This window comes from Epinephelus moara, chromosome 8 (assembly GCF_006386435.1).
Source record: "Epinephelus moara isolate mb chromosome 8, YSFRI_EMoa_1.0, whole genome shotgun sequence".
Lineage (NCBI taxonomy): Eukaryota > Metazoa > Chordata > Actinopteri > Perciformes > Serranidae > Epinephelus > Epinephelus moara.
The window spans coordinates 16,100,348-16,119,047 of NC_065513.1; the positions used below are offsets into that span (position 1 = coordinate 16,100,348).

Consider the following 18,700-nt stretch of genomic DNA (forward strand, 5'->3'; position numbering starts at 1 on the left):
ACGACCAGGCCTACTGGTGGGATATTCACAGTGGAGGTTGTATTCAGTGTGTCTGAGACTTCGCTGCTTTCATTTAAAGATGTAAGAGTTTGGTCGTAATCGATAGAGGTTAACTCTCCCTACTCTTCCTCCTGCATGCAGCCAATCGCAGCTCAGTCCCGTGTCAGCAGGATCTGTTGAGGCAGAATTAAACCAGGATTTATTCTTCCGGTCAAAACACAGAAGAACAGAAAATACTACATCAATTACAGTTTATACTTTTCTTTCTGACTAAAATGTGTCATATTACTTTCAAGTCAGATTTAACATTGTTGGTCAACTAATTCAATAAGGACAGAGTCAGTGCAGGAAAACATGAGCACTTTATGAGACAATGGGCCCCTGGGCACAGACATGCAAAAAGCCCCACCACCTCCCAAACAGGAGCAAGACACAGACTTTGTGGTAATTTTGTATGTTTTATTCATTTATTTATGTTTGCTAAATCACATCTCTTTGTGGTAATTTTGAGTGAGGTCATTTTGTATCTCCTTGTGGGTTTTTTTTGTGTCTCTTTGATGTCATTTTGTATCTCTTTAGTCATTTTGTGTCTCTTCAATGTCATTTTGTATCTCTTTATAGTCATTTTATCTCTTTGACATCATTTTGTTTCTCTTTATAGTCATTTTGTGTTTCTTCTACGTCATTTTGTATCTTTAGTCATTTTGTCTCTGACATCATTTTGTTTCTCTTTATAGTCATTTTGTGTCTCTTTGACGTCATTTTGTATCTCTTTGACGCCATTCTGTATCTTTTTATAGTCAATTTGTGTCTGTTTGACGTCATTTTGTTTCTCTTTATAGTCATTTTATCTCTTTGACATCTTTTTGTTTCTCTTTATAGTCATTTAGTGTCTTTTTGATGTCATTTTGTATCTCTTTAGTCATTTTGTGTCTCTGACATCATTTTGTTTCTCTTTATAGTCATTTTGTGTCTCTTTGACGTCATTTTGTATCTTTTTTTATAGTCAATTTGTGTCTCTTTGATGTCATTTTGTATCTCTTTGATTTCATTTTGTGTCTCTTTGACGTCATTTTGTATCTCTTTATAGTCATTTTGTATCTCTTTGATGTCATTTTGTATCTCTTTATAGTTATTTTCTGTCTCTTTGACGTCATTTAGTATCTCTTTATAGTCAATTTGTGTCTCTTTGACATCATTTTGTGTTTCTTTGACGTCATTTTGTATCTCTTTATAGTCATTTTGTGTTCACTGATGTAATTTTGTATCTCTTTATAGTTATTTTCTGTCTCTTTGACGTCATTTAGTATCTCTTTATAGTCATTTTGTGTTTCTTGACATCATTTTGTATCTCTTTGACGTCATTTTGTATCTCTTTGACATCATTTTGTATCTCTTTATAGTCATTTTGTGTTTCATTGATGTAATTTTGTATCTCTTTATAGTTATTTTCTGTCTCTTTGACGTCATTTAGTATCTCTTTATAGTCAATTCGTGTCTCTTTGACATCATTTTGTTTCTCTCTATAGTCATTTTGTGTCTCTTTGACATCATTTAGTATCTTTTTATAGTCAATTTGTGTCTCTTTGACATCATTTTGTATCTTTTTATAGTCAATTTGTGTCTCTTTGACATCATTTTGTATCTCTTTGATTTCATTTTGTGTCTCTTTGACGTCATTTTGTATCTTTTTATAGTCATTTTTTGTTTCTTTGACGTCATTTTGTATCTCTTTGATGTCATTTTGTTTCTCTTGATAGTCATTTTGTGTTTCTTTGACATCATTTTGTATCTCTTTATAGTCATTTTGTGTCTCTGACATCATTTTGTTTCTCTTTATAGTCATTTTCTGTCTCTTTGACGTCATTTAGTATCTCTTTATAGTCAATTTGTGTCTCTTTGACATCATTTTGTATCTCTTTGACGTCATTTTGTATCTCTTTGATGTCATTTTGTTTCTCTTAATAGTCATTTTGTGTTTCTTTGACGTCATTTTGTATCTCTTTATAGTCATTTTATGTTTCTTTGACGTTGTTTTATGTCTCTTTGTAGGCATTTGGTGTGTCTTTGATGTAATTGTGTGTCTCTCTTTTTGTGCCTTCTTGTGGCTGTTTTGTGTCTTTTTGGTCATTTCGTATCTCTTTGTTGTAATTTTTGAGTCTCCTCCTGGTCGGTACGTGTTAAATTGAGTGACATTTTGTAAGTGAAGGTCAGGGGGCCACTGACACTTTTGGGCCCTCAGTAATCTATCCATGCTATTCATCCACTGTCCCTCCAAACCACAGACCTATTTTTATAACTTGGTGGGAATGATATTATGGCAAAAAAAAGATTTCTTCTAAAGCAAAAAGTTATAAAGGAAGACAAAGATGAGTACAGCAGAAAATTGCAGGTGGCAGTACAGTGAAAAAGGGGTTATTCAAGCTCTCCTTTAGTTTCAAGGTCAGCTTAAATGTAGCAGAATCTCCTTTTCTTGTTCAGTCAGTAGCAAACACTTACATGTAAGACGACGAGACAAAAGCTGAGACAGCATTTCAAAAGGTAACACTGTTTGCTCTGGTTGCATCACTCTGATATTTGCCTGACATTTCATTTTCCCTGCAGGAAAGCTATTTACATTACAAAATTACATTTTACATAACATAAACATGCATGTTTTTTTTGTTTTTTTTATTCAGTCACTGATTTATGAAACTGTGACAAAGACATCTAACAGCACCACACTGCATATTAGATAATTGGTGGTTGTTTCGTTGTACTGTATGTCTGGCTGTGTAAAGTGTTTCCAGATTGCATGGCATTCAGGGCTGTGTATCACATGTTCTCAAGTTCATACATGTATGACCATAAATGCTGTGCAGCTACAGTCGTCCTGTTTGACATTATGGGCCTAATTTGTCTAAGATAACAAGCAGACTGCTGGGAGAACTGTGTGATTTTGCCCCATATTTAAGAAGCGGGTGGAAGACATGCTCAGATCTTTTACTTCAGTAAAAGTAGTACAACTATGGCGCAGAAATACTCTGTTACAAGTCTGCACTCAGAATTTTGCGTAAGTACAAGTAGCCTACAGCATCAAGTTCCAACACCAAAATATACTTAAATCACCGATAGTATAGTACTTGCAGAATGGAATCTAGTGTTCTCAGACAAATGTAATGGAGTAAAAAGCACAATAGGCCTCCACTTAGTAGTAATCGAAGTACAAAGTAACACAAAATATTTAAATCGCGGTATGAGACCGCTGCTTGTTCTCGCGAGATATATTTCGGCTACGCTTTGGAAAGCAGAGCTAAATGGTAAACAAACATGGCACCACACCGGTAAGGTAAGACAACACGTTTACATGTCGTTTTCTATATGTTCTCTGACATTTATCCTAATCATATGAGGTGGTCTTGTGGAAAAAAAAGCTTGTTTAGTGGACTAACTTTGCACTTGAAGTATGCCCGTTCACTTACATTTTAACAGGTCTGACGCTACTATGCGCTGTATCTAGGCTAACGGCTAACATGCTAACTATTATTTCTATGTCACTTGAAACAAATTTAGGACGATAGGAGACAGGTTGAAATAAACCGAAATTTCCCTTTAACAGGCGAGTCAAGGCTTGTGATCAGCAGTTTTTGAGAGTTAAAGTGAGACTCGTGACTAACTCAGACACACTGCTTTAGAACGATCATAGTCACAAACTCACCGACTCTCCTGTTCAGTGACAGACACGAGACTGAATAGTTGCTAAGCACAGCAACACTGTAGGGTTAAAATCCACCACAGTATGTCTTGTGCTTCTCAAAGAGTGAGCATCAGAGAGAGTTTATCTCCAAGGCCAAGTACACTGTGTGTGACAGAAACTAAACATCAGTCCCTGAGCAATAAAGAGGAAGGTGATCAGTCTTCATGATGTGATTTTCCTCCCTGCAGTCAGCTATACATTGGAGTTTAACAACAAAGAAGTGTAATTTACAAGGGGGTGGGGTTGGGTTGCGCAGGGACATATCCCCTGCACTTGTTCAGAGAGCAGTATAAGATCCCTCCACTTTTTACAATCCAAAAACTAACATATGGTTAAACTGTTGTGTTATTTTCTTTAATTTTCTTTAATTTTATTTGTTTAATTTATTTATTTATTTTAATTTATTTAGTTAAACTGTGGAACAATGCCAATATAAACCTAAAAATGTGTAATTCAATTTTGGTTTTCAAAAGAATGGTTTACAAAGCTCTTTTTTTGATTTGTATTGATAATTGTGTTGTATTTTTTATACCAGGTTTACTGTATTGTGTGTGATAACTGAGTAAAAACACTGCTACTACTACTATTGAAGGGATGAACACCATTCCTCCTCAATGTATTATCTCATTTATGTATATAACCTTTATTTCATCGGGTAATCTCATTGAGATTGAGATCTCTTTTGCAAGACAGACCTGAGCACAGCTGATAGAAAACAAAAACAAACCGGACATCTAGTAGACATCAGTATCTAGTATCAGTGTTGAATGACTGAAACTTCTCTCATTTGCCAAGCGTTCAGCAGAACTACAGTGGCTGATGCAAAAACTTGAATGGCCCAATCTAGAGCCAGACTTAGGTTTGTCCCTTCTGGGCTACTGTAGAAACAACATGGCGGACTCCATGGAAGAGCACTGACTCGGTATGTACACATCTCGTTCTAAGGTAACAAAAACATGATTGTTATTTAAGGGTGATTATAAACTATAAAATGCTCTAAGATTATAAATTATAAACATAGTTATGAATATTATATACAATGTCTGCCAATAGACAATAGTTTATCAGGTGGGTCAATGTATTGATCAAATTTATCATTTTTTGTTGTATTTTCCTGTATAAAAATATTTTTGTCAGAGTCATTCATTTCATGGAGGGGGACAAAATTATGAAAAAACATGGTCGTGTTTTGTTCTACCTTGTGTAGGGGTATCGGAAAATCGAAAGCCCTTTTGAGGATTTGTGCCTCTACTAACTGTGTCCCTCCAACCTTTGAAATCAAAATTCTGCCCCTGGTTGAATAATCCAACTTTCACAGCCTATGGATAAATGAAGCTCAGCGTAAGTTCAGTTAGAAAGACCTTTCCATGCTCATTCATTCACAATTCTCCCTCTCTCACTTCCATGCTCATTCATTCACAATTCTCCCTCTCTCACTCCCACTGCTTCCTCCAATCAGCTGCCTCCAGGCGTGCACTCTTCTTGCTGTCCTATCGTAATTAGCCACGGCCTCCATCAGCCAATCAGGTTGTCACTACGAGATTTTAAATCTGTTCTCTCCTCTGCCGCTTTCAGCTGTCATTCTAGGCAGAATCGCCACCCCTCCTCCACCCCGTTCACCTCCAGCCGTCACATCCAAGCTCAAAGATAAACCCGGAGACTCATTCCTCTTCTCATCCGGATCATCAGCACCCATCCATCTGATCCTCATCTCTTCTCCACTTCCTCTACCACCACCAGCGTCTAGACCCCGGGGGGGGTTCCCTAATTGGCTACGGATCCATCACCCTCCTTGTAGCTCACCATCTCGAAGGGGTCTAATCGCCAAAGACTTTTCACATTTTCACATTCCATTCTCATGTGCATTTGTAATTAAATATTTTCTTTCCTAACCAAAAAACATGTCTCTCCTGATTGAACTAGTAACTATTGATATTGTGGTACATTATCTGAGTCTGACATAGCTCCTGTAGTCATATTATTTTAACTCAATCCATTCTATTAGATCATGTCACCCTATGGTGAACAAACACTGCTGGTGTGTAGCGTCATGCTGTTTGCCCTTATCTAAAAAACCTTTTAAAAAAATCTTATCTTCAGTTGGTGGGTCGGTCTAGCTCTTTGGTTGGTACTGAAGAGGATAAATCTTACTGACTCCATGTTTTTTCCCTGAGGTTGGCATATTGAACTGAAGGGATTGTCATGAAATTTGGTACAGATGATTACAATACCCATGAGCAGATCAAAGTTTTCACCCTTAGATAGATTGGCAGAGCATATCTTTGTTCCCAAGGCCCCTGTGTTCCCTATTTCAGTGTTCTGTTAACACACATCAACCCTCTTATTGTGTTCATGCAACTTTCTTTTAACTCTCTGTCCCTAACATAGCTTTGGCTCACTCTGTATATCAGTACAAAAGACATATCAGACAAAGAGCCATATTCAGCTAAAAATGTGAGATTGAAATTGAAAAGTAAGAGTACGTGTGAAGGTTTCTGATCTCCTTTCCAGGTTGTTGTTTTTCTAACCTTAACCTGTTTGGAGATGTGAATAGTTCATTGTTATGTATATTTTAACCAAACCTGGCCCGCTTATCTAACATTAATCTGTTTAGAAATAGGAATCAAACCTGGCCTATTTTCTAACCCTTAGCCCTTTCTCCATTCCTTTATTGGTTAGTTACTATTTTTTGAATTAATGAATTCTGAGTATTTTAATTTCCTGTGCTGCAATTTATTTTGGAGCTGTCCCCCTAACAGAAAGACTATATCTTACTATATTTAGACAACATGCTGTACCAGTAGAACTTTATCACTCTCAGAGGCATGACTTCAGTCCTCTAACTTAACCCATGGCATACCCATCCCATTATGAGCTATAAAGAGCTGGGGAACAAAGACTCCTGGGAATGTAGGAATGACCTCTAGATGGGAACAATATTTTACATGTATTCATTGTTCTCAGATTATGTATCCTAATAACTTCAGTGGCCCCAAAACTTTTGCTTTAGCGGTTTTTATTTGTGGTATTGAGTTAAATATCTCTCCTTTTATTGGCTAGATTAACATGGAGAAGAGGATGAATTCTAAAAACTCTGATGATCCCTGTAATTTTCATCCAGTGCCATCATCAGGAGATGTATTTTGCCAATGCTTTTTCACCAAATAGGCCTACTTGCAAAACTAATGACTTTTCTTCTGCCTCAGATGAGCTATGTGCTTAATTAAACATGTCACTGAGTTTGTTGGCATGTTGACGTTGGCTTTTAGCTGCTGTGCCTAATTTAAGCCTCGGAGCTGCTGACACGTCTGTACACTGGCAGTCTTGTTTTTGCTTCCAAATGCATATTAGTCCGACTAACATAACATTCAGTCATACCTTTTTGGACTCAAAAATAATGTCAGCGCTAAAGAAGACTTTAGCAGTAAAGCTGATGTGGGCTGGTGTTCAGGGTCCGTGGTCAGTGTGACCGTCTGCTGTGCCTCTCATAGAACACTGACGTTATTGCTTAATGCAAGTGGCTGTGTCAAAATAAGGTCTCCATCTAACAGTATTCCATCAATTTAATGCAAATGGGTCGTGTGTCGAAGCCTCTGCAGAATCAGGTCACTCACACGTAAATAAATATCACAATTCTTTATGATATGCAATCTAAGGCAGCCTGTTAAGTATTTTAAATCAATAAAAAACGTTTCAGAGGACTTGCTACAGTTGCCAAATTCACCGTCATTACATCAGCTAGTGCCCCTCTGACCAACGACTAAGCTGCAAGATAAATAGAATTAGACTCTTTTGATAATAGACTCAGTTAACAGATTATGAATATTTAATGTCGAACTCAAAACTCAACCTTCATATGGCTCCATTTAAAATGAAAAATATAATGCATCCCTGACATACACAAGTGTAGCACTGTTGTAATTAGGCACTATTATTTCAGAGGATAACACGGTTCAGGTAATTTCCGTGTTATTGTTGCTCCACTTGAAATAAATTATTATGTTTGCAGGGGATAATTTGACAGTAAATAGATTCAGCATTGTAGGCTTGTTTTGTTTGAAGTTAATACTGTTTGTCCACTCATCCTGTGAGTCATGGCCAATCATTGATCACTGTCAACACATCTTATTCTAAGTCCAAGTGCACTAGAGGACTAGGCCAGCATTACTCTTGTGGTAATGAAAGGCTGCTCGGTGTCCACTCGGTGGTTCCCATGTCCTTTTAATGTACTGCCTTGATTGTCATCTTGCAGTGACAATCTAAAGGTCCCCGCACACAAGCCAAAGTTAACTGTTTTTGTCATGTAATTATATAGACTGCTAACCGGCTTGTGATTACTCCTTCAGAGTCTGGGTTACCATCATTGTTGCTGCTTGGATGTGTGTGCTGAAGTGAGATGGCAGAGACAGAGAATATTGATTGGGAGTGTATATATATGTCCCCGGGGTCCCATGTTCCCCAGCTCAATATCCTCTTAATATGACACATTAAGGAAACGTTTCAAAGGGTTTTACTTCTCAGTAAAATTTTTCCTTAGGTCCAATGTTGTCAGTATTAAATACATAACATCAATTTTTGGCCACTGATTCATGAGGTTGCAAGCAAACAGTTGTATGGGGAGACACTGAATATTGTCACGATGACATTGCGAACAACTATCTGTTCTAAACTAAAACCTACTGAAAAGTGGTACCAAAAGAATGTCATGGCCAATTCTACAGTGTCTACAGTCTACAGTGTTTGAAATCTTTTGATAAATGTGAATATACTCTCTGGGTAATGCTAATATTAGAGGGCAGGCAGCACCTTCCTCCCATTTACTTTTTATTTTTGCAGACCTGCTAAGTTCAGTTTCCACTTTAATATTTATATTTAGGCAGTCCCATTTATTCATGCCTGTGGGGGTAACTGCACATGGAATATTAGCATGCATGTAAACAACTTATATCAAACTTGAAACTTGTGATATGAGCGAGTATCTGCAACACGGTCTACATGTAGCACACTCAGATGCAAATCAAAGGGCTCCTAACAGCGTTTAATGGCTCAGGCCCTGTATGATGGTGGATGCTGATTATCCTCGTCGTTCACCCCTGGTCACTGGAAATGAAAAGAGCCAGCTCGCTGCCTCCATTAAATATCTTGTCGCAAACTGTCTGTCAGAACAAAATAGCATCCAGTCACATTAGTGGCATATCTCACAAATGAAAAGAGGGTATAAAGTTAGTTAGATAAAAGCCGTGTGTTTTCCAAAAAAGTATGTTGGCACACAGACATGCATGATAGAGAAGTGGATTACTCACTGATGTTTTCAGAGCAGTTGTTTGCTGTATTACATTTGCATCATTTGAAAGCATTTCTTAGTTGAAAGCAAATGTTACTAAAAACATTATTTGGCAGTAAAACCCCAAAATAATCCAATGCAAAATACAGCTCATTTCAGAAGAGAGTTTCCTCCGTGGTTGGCACCCAAACTTCTTAATAAGAGTATTGTTTTTGACAAATAAAAGCATTTAAATAAAAATCTTTTGGCTTCTTCTCTAATTTGGTCTTTCTGCCTCTCTGGCAGGCAGATATGACGGCAGCTATTAACAGTGCAGGCCCTCACTGAGGCAGTAGCCTGAATGATGGAAAGAAAATGGAAATATGTTGAAAAAGATACATATATCATACTCACCAGGGATAATTGAAAAGAATCCAGCAGTGACATGCATCACGCTTGTGTATGGAAATATGGTGTTTGCACAAGAAGCACAGACATTTGTTGAACATTTCAGTCAATGTTGTTTACTCAGCAAACCCAATAAATTACACAGGCAGCTGAGATCAGCTGTGTACACAGACTGTGTTTTCAGTATATCTGAGATTATTTTTTTCCTGACTGTTGTTTACAGGAACTGCAAAGATTCATGAAGCTGGGGAGCCTTTAGCTTTGAATGCAGTGAGCAATATATGCTGTTTGTCTGAGGCCAAAGTTTCCTTTGAGCTACAGATAAGCTCTTGATTCACTTTATATTAGATTAGATAGTGCTGGTGAGTCATCAAAGTCATCTAAAGATCATGTTGTCTCTCACAAAGTGACGTATATATAGTAACTTCACAGAGACACCATAACTTCTTTGATGTTACAAAATCAGAACAACATCTAAAGCAACTCACTGAACTCAACTGAATATAAAAGGAGTCGCAGTCATTCATAACATTACACGTCCACTATATGATCGACATTAAAATACACTTGATACGCTTTCTTGCAGTGAATTTGATGAGAAGATTGATACCATTATAACATTTGTCCATTAAATATGAGGCTGCAGCCAGTGGCCTGTTAGCTTAACTTAGCATTAGTTTAAGTTCATAAGGCAAGGAGGAAAGCAGCTAGCCTGGCTCTGTCTGAAACTACGTCCACACTAACACGTTTTTATTAATTTCAGAAATAATCTCCGTCCATACTAACATACCTGGATACACATGGACACTTAACTCATTAACACTTGGCATGTGCATGCCTGTATAAACAGAAAGAAGATTTTCAACTTTGCGGTCAAGGAAAGACCAGAGATGTCTTTGCTTGAACACATGACAAGGTGAAACTGTTACTTAAAGTAAGACATGAGTATAAGGAGCGAACGTTGGTGTCTGTTGTCATCATTGTCAACAGTCTCCATTTCTGCTCATCCAGACTAACACTCTTTCCCAGTTTTCAAAATTAAATGCTGTCAGCAGCGTTTTCAAAAGCCTCCGTTTTTAGGGGTTTGAAAACGCCGGAGTAGTGTGGATGCTAGGCATAAACATAGAAAAAGATATGTGTTTTAAAAAAAGAAAAGAAAAAAAGAACATCCAGTGGATACCAAAATCTGCCTGCCAGCACTTTTCAAGCTGGGAATTTAAATCTTTACAACAGCNAAAATTAAATGCTGTCAGCAGCGTTTTCAAAAGCCTCCGTTTTTAGGGGTTTGAAAACGCCGGAGTAGTGTGGATGCTAGGCATAAACATAGAAAAAGATTTGTGTTTTAAAAAAAGAAAAGAAAAAAAGAACATCCAGTGGGTGTTTTAAAAAAAGAAAAGAAAAAAAGAACATCCAGTGGATACCAAAATCTGCCTGCCAGCACTATTCAAGCTGGGAATTTAAATCTTTACAACAGCTTGTGGTTTGTCACTATCCTCTGCCAAGAAACACCCCCACACCCAATCCCTGTAACACCACAAATTGACATTTTTACATTTCAGTTTTTGTACCAATTAAACAAACCAGATATGACATTAATTTTCAGCTTTAGAAGTGCTGGTAGGTGGAGTTCATTACTTTTGGTGGAGCTAAGCTAACAAGCTGCTGGCTTTAGCCGTACAGGTTTTGGTAGACTACAAAAAACATAAGCACCAAAACGAAAGTGTGAACATATAAATATACACTTAAATTCATAAGTCTAACTAAATTCTAACAAGAAGATAACTCAGCTGCTGTCATACTCTTTTACCTATGGCTGACCTACTGTATACCGCACACACCACACATGATCGCATCCCATATTCATGCCTTCTCACCTGAAGGACCATCACAGCCTGCTCACTGTTACAATTACTAATGATTGCACCTCTGTCAAAAGTCACTGGCAATTCAATAATAATTTGCAATAGCTGGGCCTGCAAAACACATGAAAGGTTCAATCTAAATGAGAGCTTCAGTCAGGCTGAAAAGCCCCTTTGACACTGATTTCAGAGCCTGATCAAAAGCCACATGGTCATAGTGAAGTGGTCAGAGCCAGATGGATGGACTCGACAATGTAGTCCAAGTTCAGACCGTTGATTGCACTCACATTTAGACAGCCACTCGGGTGCAGGTGCACGTGTCTTCTCTTTGACAGAAATTCTACCTGCTCACCTAAAGTATACAAAAAAAAAATACACGAGAAACACTGTGAACGCACATCAGCATTTATGATAATAGCATGGGCTTTGTTGTTGCTGTTAGTATTTAAACAAAATATTCAAGTGGGAAAACACTGTGGAATCAATTATAATTTAAAATCATCACCATTGTTAAAGGAGCTGTATGCAACATTCAGAGCATACGAATTTGTCTGGGGCGGGATTGTTTGCACACAGCTCTCAACATGGAGGTAGCTGAGTAAGCAGCTAGCAGCCACCAGTGCTAACTTAATAAACAGCACAAACAACGTCAACAATACTGACTGAGATAATATTGTTTCCTAGGGGAGAAACCAGAGGGTGGTTACTATGCTTCTGTGATGACGTCGTCCCGATATCAGCCCTAACTGCTATATATAGGCACTGCATTCACAGGGACTCACACGCACTAACATGCACACACAGCCGGCACGTCTACCACAATAACCCACAGAGAAGCTCAAATTACAACACACACACACACACACACACACACACGCCAAGGAAGCATGACTTCATTCTCAGTTTGGGCACCATTACTCCACTATGTCTTTACAAAGCAAATATTGATTCGCTGTTATTAATGTTGTGAGCGTCACATGCGGCTCCTTTAAATAATCAAGTGGGCAGTAAGAGTTCTGTAAATAAATATTCCCACGAATACTGCATCAGTGAACACTGATTAAGGTTACAGCCTTTGATTGTACAGGCAAAAAACAAGATGAATATTTTATAACTATGCATACATACTCACCATTCAAGCCTGTATGACAGTAGAGTCCACCTTGTTTAGTCAGGTGGTCCCAGGAACCTGGAGTTCCCAAAAGCCTCAGCCTGTCTCCTAAAACTTCTCTGATCAGCATACATCTCTCCACAATGTGTTTTACTTCTTCCTGCCTTAGAAACAGAAAAAAAGGACAGCATTTGGAAATAAGATCTAAAGTATACGACTCAAAAGCTGCAAAACATGAAAGATCCAGTGAGCAAAATGTGGCATTTTGTAACTGGAGGATTTTTATCACTAGTAGCATAAGTGCTTTTTGAAGCTTTGCATATCTGCCAGAGTGTCCTGAAGCGACCAGCCATGGTTATGGACATCTACTGATACAGTAGCAATGTGGCCTGAGCCACATTCTTTAAATACTAGATTATTGATTTGAGTGGCGCATGACTCACCATTCAACAAGATGGGCAGGGTTACTGAGCACTGTGGTGACAACATGTGCTCCACCTACAGGTGGCTGGGCCCACAGCGACTTGACTATCTTGTCGGCTTGAGACCGCACAGATAACAGGAGGGAGCTCTGCTTCAGGACGCATAGGAGGTGTCCAACAGCCTCACCTGGTGAAGAGAATGAGAAGATGTGTCCGATGTGAAGTAGCACTTTGTTTCGGCAATAGCAGTGAAATGTTCTACTTCCTTTCTCTTATGTTTCTGGTACTGATAATGAAGTTGAAGAGGGACACTTTTGAATTAGAAACTAAAATATGGCACTCCGCTGAGGGCGAGGGAATATTCACCAGGTCGCATAGGAACAGGCAACAAGCTGATCTGAACAATGAGTTACCTGATGCTACTGTAATACAAAGCTCAGAAATGAAAGGTAACAGAAAGCGTGACTAGGACTCTGTAGATACTATGAGCATGTATTTTCTGGCGCACAATGGGTACGACAGACATGAATACATAGCTGCTCTTTTCTGTTGTATGTGAGGAAAACTGCACAAAAGAAAAGAAAATTGAGTTCAAATTGACAGCAGCAGAACAGCCGTGGTCTGCACTGATTTAACATCACAGATTGTAGTTTGTAGCATGGGCTGTTTTTGGCCATAGTCACACACATAAACCCATATTCTTCAGATGGTTGTCTCACCATATAGTCCAAAGCAGTGGGAGAACGACTGAGCACAGACAAACTCCATCCCCTGTGATGCACAGTACCGCACAGGCCAGGCATCCCGCTCTAAATCTCCATAGCAGAGCGCCTGAGTAGGCAGCAAGAGGAAAGGGAAAAGCCTACGCCTCTGTGGAAACAGCGCGGAGACAGCAAATGAGGAGGAGCGAAGAACAACTTGTCTGACAGAAACAATTTGAGCCTCTGTTAAAAAGTACAAATGTACACGTCAGTTACCATGATGAGTTTGGTAATTACAGCCCATTGATTCTGAGAGAGGTCTGCTCCGGTTGGATAGTGGGCAGACGCCGACAGAACAACAACGCTTTGTTCCGGAGCCTTCTCCAAATCCTCCAGAAGCTTCTCCAAACAAACGCAGCGCTGCATGTCATCCCAGTAATAATACTCACGGATATCTTGGATCCCTGCTGCCTGGAAGATACCTGCCAATGAGTCTGCAGAGAGGATCAAGTCGAAACATTATAACAGATAACTAAAGCAGTGCAAATCCCTTAAGATCAACGCTGCTTTACACACCATGATGTAATCACAACGTTGACCTTTAACCTCTATCCTGAGCTGCATTTGTAATGTAAATAATGTCTTATTACTCGTTTTTGTCTGTCACAATAATTAATGTTACTATGGATACAGCTTCTTTCCATGTTAGCGAATCATTTATGCATGTTATTTGTGGCATACATGTGAGTCATCTTCCAGTCTTCTTAATTATCGCTGCCAGGCTCAAGCACCTCTCCTGGTTGCAGTGATTCACATTTTTTCGAAAAACAATTTTATTTGCAGCTGTGTTTTAACAGTCACTGACGGCTGACTCCTCTCTACACTTAACCGGCAGGTAGGAACATCAGGGGACCAACAACTGCTTCAGTTTGGAATTTAGTTTCTGCTTGGGACAATGTACGTGGCAGATACATCAGTGTTGGTGGATTCATGTGTTGGTATTTTCATTTTTACATTGCTGGTGTTTTGGGATTGTCTGTCTCCATGCTATTTATACATCACCTCCCTTTCATTCTACTTCTTGGACCCACAACCTCCCTTTCACTCCCTGCTCCCCACCCATATGCCCTCAGACACATGGCAGAGAGCTGCATGCCACTGAGTGCACTTTTCTTGTAATAAAACAAGTAGTGCATACAGATGCAATCACCACACTTGGATCAATAGCCACAATACTTATGTTCTTTACGTCTCAAGAGCATAAGCTAATGTGCACCAGCATTTTGAAGCCAACGCACTTTGTTGTTGTAATTTTAAATGCTGTTAAGAGAAAGTGAGGTTTCATTTACCATCGCAAGGAGAGGAGAGGTAGACGGGCTCACACCAAGCAGCACAGACATCATTGCAGTGTCTCAGGAGTTCAGCACCAAGACGCACAGCAGCGGTAAAACCAGGAGTCTGGATACCTAACACCTACAACAACAGTCAGGGTTGAGTTCTTAATATGACTGATGTGACAGTATTTGAGTACTAGATGAAACTAGATGTAAAACCATGACTGCATAATTTCAAATCCGTCTGCACACTGCCTCCAGATAATGACAGCTCTGATTGATTAGATAATTAGGTACAGGATATAATGTGTACATATAGAGCTGAGATTACCCGATCCTCCACTATAGCCTGACAGCTCCTCCCCAAAGTCATCTCTGTGGCTCGCCTGATGTATTCTGTCAGACCAAGAGAAGATGGATACTCTGGACGAAGGGTGGGATCAGCGCTTAACTGTTGCTTTATTTTTCTCACAAGGTGCAGCTCAAAGGTTTTTCCTTCCTCGCTGTAATACTCTGCAAAAGACAGTTATTGCAAATGTTTTTGTTTTTCAGCCAACAAATCACTGTTTCAAACCAAAAAAGCATCAAGGAAAAAGAAGGTCAAAACAAGAGAAATCTGATTGAAACTCTCAGAAAGTCCACTCTAAAATAAAATTAAGATGCGTTTTTGTGCAGTTTTGTTAACATGATCTGAAGTTATCAGGGATCTCATTTATAATCATTGCGTACGCACAAAACAAGGCCTGAAAGAGGCGTACACCACTTCCGATGCAAAGGTTGTGATGTATAAAAACAGCCTTGATGAGAAAAACTTGCTGAGAAATATGAGATGGGAAACTGTCAAATAATTTTTTTGCATGGATCCTACACATTGTTTTATAAATGATAGTAGTGGCAACAATCAGGAAGAAGTTTAAAACAATGTGGTCGTGTTGTAAGGACAGATTCTCTACTGGCAATGTGCTTAAGAAGTTACTGTCTCAGTGGTTTATTGCATCGTATCATGGTCAGGGGTGTCAAATAAATGGCTCTCAGGCCAGAACCGTCCCGCCAAAGGGTCCAGCCTGGCCTACTGGACAACTGTGTACGCCTAATATTGATGCACTTGTGAAAGCTGAGAGGTGCCAGGTTTTAGGAGCAGGTTAAACATGCTTATATGTGCTTCAGAGGCTTTTTCCACCCTGACCAGAACAGAGAAGTGAACACATATTCATTCATCACTTTCATTTTTCATAACCAATTATCCTGTTAGAGATAGCGGGGGAGCTGGAGCCTATCCCAGCTGACATTGGGAAAGAGTCAGGGTATACCCTGGACATGTCGCCAGACAATCACAGGGCTGACACATAGAGACAGACAACCATTCACACTCACATTCACAGCTATGGCCAATTTAGAGTCACCAATTAACCTGGCTGTCTTTGGACTGTGGGAGAAAACCCACGCTGACACTGGGAGAACATGCAAACTCCGCACAGAAGGTCAGGGTTCACACCAGGAACCCTCTTGCTGCCTGAACACTTATTATGGTTATATTTAAAAAAATATTGAACACTGCGCAGAATTTTGTCAGTAGCTTTAGTGCACAACAATCTGTATCAGACTTAGATCAAAACAGTATTAGTGGGATCCTAGCATGAGGCACTGCCAAAAAAGTTGAGTTATTCATTGTTTGTAAGGCAGGGGACAACTTAATCTGTTTCTATACTAGCTTCAACTTGAGTTTGGTGTGGTGATGCCAGCATTACAACACAGAAGTGGAAATGTATGGAAAACTGCACATGTACAGTAATGACAGCAAGCAAGCCACTAAGTGTGGAAGAACTGAGGCATGTTGATGAAACTGCACTTGCTTTTCTTCAGACACCTCAGGCTGTTCATCATCTGCTTTGCAAACGGATGACCATCATAAATTAATCATTTAAACTGAAAGAAAGGGGAAAATTGGGAGTTGTTGTCATTATGATTTTCATGCTGTAAGTACTACAGATCTTTGCAGGCCTACATAGAGGTACAGGCACTCTCTGGGGGCTTTCTGTCGTGGCATTATTTTTGCTAAGTCCAGCAGTCCAACAACAGGTAAGATAAACGTCATCATGAGTCGCTAATTGACAGTCAATATGCAAATAAATGCGGGGAAACTCCTCCCTCTTCTCTCATTTCCGACTGAAACTCTAAACACGTTGGTGTGAAAAAGAAACCGCTACGAACCAAGGCATGATACGCGCGGACTCACCTCTCCCTGCCAGGTAAACTCTCCTCTTGTGAGTGTCTTTCTTGAAGGCGGACCACAGCCTTGTTTCAGGACTCTCTGCTGCGGTGTGAGCATTAGTAAACACAGACAGATGACCTCCTGGGTCTCCATTTTGCTTGACCCCTTTTTCATTAGGGCTGCTGCCGGGTCGGCTCATCCTGAACCCAGCCAGGCAAATCAGCCCGCTACCCGCGAGCCTTTTGTTTGGGCACTGTTGCCAGGCTACAGCACGTATATGGATACTGTCACCCGGGCAACGGTGATGGATGAGTTTATCACTCCCTAATTTGTGGATCTGGTGAGTTTACTTTTGCCATCACAGCTAGCTGTCATCAAATAGACTAGCCTGTCTGGACATGAAAGGATCAGTTTAGGTGAAAGTCCCAAATGTATTAGCTTCAGCCTCTAACACCGACAACACATCAGTTCAAAGAGGACCCTTTGCCCCTCATTAAGGTTTGTGCTGGTGGCTCTACAAAGGGCCTGCAGGCCTCCTTACATTAATGAAGACCCAATGACTTTAAGAGAACGAGTCAATAGGCATCACTTAGTTTTACAAGGGTGTTGCAAATTCACTTAGTGTATGTAAAATCAGCATAGGTGTAGATATTTGGGGGGACTCAGTGTTTAGAAGGTGCATTTGTCATCCCTACCCCATTAAAAACAATAAAGTAGCAGAGGACTTTTAATTTTGACAAAATTAAATATATTTACACCATAAATTGATGCAGAAGAGGAACAAATGAATGCAAGAAATTAAATGTTTAATGCTCAATTAATATTAATATATAGTCCTCCCCAGTGTTGAAACAAATGCCCTTGAGACAGGTGCTGGACTTTTTTTTTTTTTTTCAATTATTTTTAGGCAGGCCTGTAGGACACAGAGCCTTCCTTGGGGGAAAAGGACTGAAAAAACAGCCATTTCATAGGGATGACGAAGTAGCAGTGAATCTCACAGTTGTTGCAAAGCAGAATCAAAGTAATCATCCTGCAGCTATTACATGAAAGAGGTTTTGCAACTCACTTTGCGAAGCTGGTTATCACAAATCACTGCACTAGATGGCAGTAGATGGCCAAACCGGGCAGTTAGTCTCGTCAATTAGCTGAACAGGAGTAATTTAAGAAAGGAACAGTTTTCCTCAGCCTGCTTCGTCCACTGTGCTCTGTGTTATTTGCCGCCTTTGTGATGGATGTTTTCCCTTGTGTGATTGTTAAACATCAGTACAGTATGTTGAGTGCAGAACAGAGCAGTGCCTTTTATTTCATTCTGAGGGAGTGGGAACAAAACATTTACCTTTCACTTTGTCGATTGCAGGCCGTGCTTTTTCTCCCATCACACTGTATTGTGGCTGCAGCTGAAATATCTGTGGGATGTCAGGTTATCTGTGTTTGCCCTGTTGTCAAACAACAATAATGTAGTCAGACAGGTACAAAGGCAACAGCAGAGAGTCCCATGAAGCCTTCTTTATTTTATGACTCAGTGTGGTCATCTGAGAGAAACACCAATAAAGTCTTATATCTACTGTACTGTCACATCATGAGGCTGTTATCAGTTTCAGCAGTGAGAAAGGAGATGCCCTGGCAGAGGTTGTGAGCTGGGATCCAGCAGTAT

At 39.6% G+C, this 18,700-nt stretch overlaps 1 protein-coding gene across 1 annotated transcript; it reads right to left on the bottom strand.

Annotated features, from left to right (window-relative positions):
• Positions 1–10,821: 10,821 nt before the first annotated feature.
• Positions 10,822–17,371, bottom strand: got1l1 (glutamic-oxaloacetic transaminase 1 like 1). The gene is made up of 8 exons (XM_050051982.1): positions 17,071–17,371; positions 15,166–15,347; positions 14,850–14,973; positions 13,777–13,994; positions 13,519–13,669; positions 12,821–12,986; positions 12,399–12,541; positions 10,822–11,618 (listed from the first exon to the last, which is right to left on the bottom strand). The coding sequence occupies exons 1-8, from the start codon at positions 17,243–17,245 to the stop codon at positions 11,479–11,481; spliced, it is 1,299 nt and encodes a 432-aa protein (XP_049907939.1). The 5' UTR covers positions 17,246–17,371; the 3' UTR covers positions 10,822–11,478.
• Positions 17,372–18,700: the final 1,329 nt, after the last annotated feature.

Excerpts from the sequence above, each read along its gene's own strand:
- got1l1 (XM_050051982.1), bottom strand. The coding sequence starts at position 17,245 with ATGAGCCGACCCGGCAGCAGCCCTAATGAAAAAGGGGTCAAGCAAAAT. Across the intron at positions 14,974-15,165 it reads AGGCTATAGTGGAGGATCGG|GTGTTAGGTATCCAGACTCC; the intron begins GTAATCTCAGCT and ends CTGTTGTTGTAG. Across the intron at positions 11,619-12,398 it reads CTGTCATACAGGCTTGAATG|GTGAGCAGGTAGAATTTCTG; the intron begins GTGAGTATGTAT and ends TGTATACTTTAG.